The 4,673-nt window shown below is 44.1% G+C and overlaps 1 protein-coding gene across 1 annotated transcript in view; it reads left to right on the top strand.

Annotated features, from left to right (window-relative positions):
* The window catches only part of LOC103398876 (glutamate receptor ionotropic, NMDA 1-like), a 37,232-nt gene that overhangs the window by 16,318 nt on the left and 16,241 nt on the right, over positions 1–4,673 (top strand). The window contains 4 exon segments of the mRNA XM_017030953.2: positions 1,635–1,697; positions 2,575–2,672; positions 3,638–3,759; positions 4,449–4,623. Of these exon segments, the coding sequence (XP_016886442.1) occupies positions 1,635–1,697; positions 2,575–2,672; positions 3,638–3,759; positions 4,449–4,623 (458 nt within the window).

Genomic DNA, 4,673 nt, shown 5'->3' with positions numbered 1-4,673 from the left:
CCAGCGGTACCGGCTGTGGCGCAGTACTGTACTCTGAACACACAAATACACGGGGCGTGGAACTTTGCGCAACGCGTTTTTTTTTTTCACCGTACGTCTATTTGATAAATTAGACTCCAAACTTATAATAATTACGTATAAAAACCTTATTAAATCATTTATTTCAATCTGTATTTAAATCATTTTTTTTTATTTTAAATAAAATGAAGTTTTGTTTGTGTCACAATAATAAAATGTTGGTTTTTTTTTCTTTTCTGACACGAAGCCTTTCCGTAGTTTCACCCTGGTTATTGTTCTTGACAGACACGGCCCACTTAGTGCTGCGCTGCCTTCAACATCCTTGCTGTGACCTGTGAGCAATATATATATATATTTCATATAGTTTTTTAGTCACAGTGAAAGGAAAACCTTTGTCGAAGCGTTGTTCTCATGAGAGCGTGTGATGTTCAGGGACCTGGATGTTATTTTAATGAGATTAACATTTGGAGCGGATTAAATGGAGGACTAATGGGACGCCGCGCTGTCAGTCCGGCTTACCATCAGGGGACGTTGTCTTGCCTTAGATCACCCTGTACTCACACAAGAGAAATCACTTTTTTTTTTCTTTTTTTTTTTCTAATAAAATTGTCACCAATAAACACTAAAAATCAGCCAATAAAATAGTACAGTGTGATATCTCGATAACTGATTGATTATGGCTAGCTGGGATTAGCTTGGCTAGGTTCAAGTGTGTGAAGTCACATTTTTTAGCATAATTAGGTAGCATTTTTCAAACTGCTTGTTTCTCCTGAAGGAAGAGGCTTAGTTTCATAATTAAAACCCAAGGGGGTAAGAAGTGAACACGTCTACAGAAAGTAGGAGTTGGTTGCTACATTTAGCTAGCCTTAGCGCAGTAAAGCGCTAGTAGCTCAGACGTGTATGTCCGGAGGGATTCGTTTCGTTCCTAAGGGAAATACAAACTAAGTTTAACTCGTGAATTTTTTTGTGTAGTAGAATTTGATAAAAATAAAGTTATAATAAAGACATGGTTTACAGAGGCTAACTTTTTCACAGAAGCGGGGGGAAAAAACGTTACTAATTCTCTAATCTGTATCTTCAACAAATCCATCCATTCCTTCAAATGTTAGTTTTCCAGTTTAGAGATCCTGGTTTCACATACCCCTGTAGGGCCCCAGCACCTAGTGGGGAGTCACGGGAACTTCACTTACGCTACTGCCACTCACTGTTTACACGTAATGTTGATAATTACCAAAATAAATAGTGGAAAATCGCAGGTTACCTACAGGTCAAAATGAGAAAATTGAATAAAACTGAATCACATTTAGTCATGCTATATTAGCCCGGCTAGCTCAGTGGGTAGAGCGTGAGACTCTTAATATCAGCGTCGTGGGATCGTGCCCCCATGCTGGGTGGTAGGACAGACTGTTAGGCGCTTGGACAGACAGACAGACGGACAGATGAGACGTTGGACATTTGCGGAGACAGACAGAGTGTGATGTGTCTGCTCGCTCGCTGCCTCCCTCCTGATTTAATGCACAGCTCATTTGTTGGATGCTTTACTGGCTTCATTTCTTTTCTTGAATGTCTATAATCTTCTGTGTCTGCATATTTTTTCTGTGCACATTACCCATCAGACTAAAATCAGGAACTATGAAAGCATCGACCCACAGAACTTTGACTTCAGGAGAACACCTAAGGTATAAACTTGCATGGTCAAACGATGCACGCCGCCCAACCAATCTCTGAGCTCGCCCAGTAGTCGCCCCAACACTCCAGTGTCAGTCCCTCCCATGCAGAATCCAGTCCAGCTCCAGAGATAGACTCTTATCCTGGTGGCACGTCTTTTCTCCACCATTTCCTTGTTTTCGTTCTTTGATTTGATTTGTCATTCGAGTCCTGCACACAGGCAATGGTTTCCACGTACGAGGAGAAACGCCCTTCCTCTTCCCCTTCACTCCACCCCCTCCCTTCTGAGTTTTTTTTTTCTTCATGTGAAGGGTTGCATGCAGCCAGGCTAAGGCTTGGCTCGGTCTGCAGATCTGAGGAACCCCCCCTCAACCCCCAACAAGATCTCACTTTTTTGCAACATCAGACATAATTTTTTCTTTTGGGAAATGTTCCACCTTTTTGCTCCCTCCTCCCAACCCTTTATCCTTTCTTTCTATAACATGCACGCCCCTGATTGGTTGGTTGGTTGGTTGGGTAGAGTCTTGAAAGTGCCTTAGTTTGCAGGCGACACCACACCACGCACAACTTTTTGCCCTTTTTGTTTTTTTTTTCTTTACCTTCAAGCTTTGTCCTTTAGTTCTCCTTTAGTTCCGCAGATCTCTAATACATTTTTATCTTCATTATTTTGTCCCACCCCCCACTCTTCCCGTGGTAGTATGGCTGAGAGGGAGCATGGTCGAGGCTGGGGTCGGGGGGGTGGAGTCCTTGATGGTTCTAAGCTAACGATGCCTGTGCTACGATGTGTCCTGTGTTGTTGTTGTTCCGCTGTGTTTCTGAATGTTCTCCGACGGCGGCGCCCGTTGCCCCGCACTGCTGCCCCGTCACCATGGGCCGGTGATTGAACAGGCAGAAAAGGTGCTGATGTTCAACCAGGACACCAACCTGACGGCGCTGCTGCTCGAGGCCAAGGACCTGGAGGCTCGAGTCATCATCCTCTCTGCCAGGTTTGCAGAAACCGTCTTTCGTCGATAATGGTCGATGGAGATTAGTAACTGCATAAATACTCAATATTTACCACAATATTGGCCAATAATTAGTTAGCAACTAGTAATGAAATGTACAGTTGAACCTCGAGATACGAACATAATCCGTTCCAGGACCGAGCTCGTATCTCGAATCATGTTTTCCCATAAGAGAGTGTGAGATTAATTAAATGAGCTGCAATGCTGCCATCTAGTGACCTTCACTTTAATATACCGTCATTTATCCCCAAAACTATTTTCAGGTCACACATCATTTGGCGAAACCCAGGCATTGCGTTCTCGGGTTTTCATTATTGGAGGAAAAACTGATAACAGCTCTTACAGATATTACATAATATGCTAATAGCGGTCGGCCGATATTATCGGACATCCCTGGTATATTGTTATAGCCCACGTAACCGTCCAATCCAAGTCACGACTGGATTCCAAAATAAACATCCAATAATAATATCAGACAAAAATGTGGGCTTTTATATTTGACAAATACAGTTGGTGCCCCCTGCTGTTCTGCACAGTTTTCCCATAAGTCTTCCCATAAGAAATAATAATCACTATTATTAAGAGTAATGCACAAAATAGAGAGAAAGTCACTTAGAGAACGCAAACATAATACGGAAGACTCGTGGGAGATGTGTACAGAAGTCGACGAACACGTGAAGAGAACATGTGAGGCGGCGTGGGCTGCTCCGACTGCTCGAACACCTAGCTTCGGCGTCTGTAAGCGTACTCATATCTCGAGGCCAAAATTTGCTCGGCGTATCCCAAAATACTCGTATGTCAGGATGCTCGTATCTCAAGGTTCCACTGTTGTTTGTGTTTACTCTCACTTTCAATTTGAAGGAGAGTTCCTGTTGGTTTTTTTGCTTTTGAAGAGTTGCTATTTTTTCCCTCATCATCTTTTAAGATTTTCGTGTCTCTTGTTGCAGTGAGGATGAAGCCGCGGCCATGTACAAAGCGGCCCGTCAGCTCAACATGACTGGCTCCGGTTATGTGTGGCTGGTCGGAGAAAGAGAGATGAATGGAAAAGCTCTGAGTGAAGCTCCAGATGGTACGTCAACCTTCGCCTCCTCCTCCTCTTTTGTTTTTCTTCCTTCTTCTCCGACTCACACTCTCTCTGTGCTTCTCAGCTCTGCTTCCATCTTAGTGTCAGCCCGACTGAGTCCCACGTTAGGAAGATAAGAGCTGGCATTTCCACCAGTCTGTCTGGCTCCATCAGGCAGACGTGATGTTGCCATGAAAAACAGGCTGCAGACAAAAATACCTCTGAGCCTCCGAGCTGTCACCACTGTATTTCTCTGTTTTTTAAATGAGCTATTTTTGTTGAGAACAAAAATAGACGCGGTGACAGAAGGTGACAGAAGAAACAAAAACCTCTGAACTACTGAGTCATTTGATGAATAGTTTGATGGGTGACTGTTGTTGCAGTTTGACAATTCTCTGTAGAAAAAAAAACACCACTCAGTTCAAGACGACTCAACGGCCTCGTCTTATTTACAACAAACCGCAATGGTTCTCAGAGTGAACTCCCAGCATGCACTTTGCTCGTCCCTAACTCAACCCTAATATGCCCAAGGCCCAGAATGTGGGTGTGTAAATGAAACTGAAGCGCTCTTAATCAGATGATTGAAACTAAAACGTGGGCACGATGTTTTAATCAAAGCGTGCGCGGACGTTAGCATCTTTGGCTAATCTCTAACTAACCATCTGCTCTGTGTGTGTGTGTGTGTCCACTTTTAGGACTGCTGGGCCTCCAGCTAATCAACGGTAAGAATGAGTCGGCTCACATCGCTGACGCTGTGGCCGTCGTCGCTCAGTCTCTGCAGGAGTTATTCGAGAAGGAGAACATCACAGAGCCGCCCAGGGGCTGTGTGGGTAACACCAACATCTGGAGGACCGGACCGCTCTTTAAACGGTCGGTACCAGTACAGGAAGTTGACCGACTTTATCTCCAATGTTTCTCCA

This window comes from Cynoglossus semilaevis, unplaced genomic scaffold (assembly GCF_000523025.1).
Source record: "Cynoglossus semilaevis isolate Cse_v1.0 unplaced genomic scaffold, Cse_v1.0 scaffold1292, whole genome shotgun sequence".
Classification (NCBI taxonomy): domain Eukaryota; kingdom Metazoa; phylum Chordata; class Actinopteri; order Pleuronectiformes; family Cynoglossidae; genus Cynoglossus; species Cynoglossus semilaevis.
This window is presented reverse-complemented; position numbering and strand designations above follow the sequence as displayed.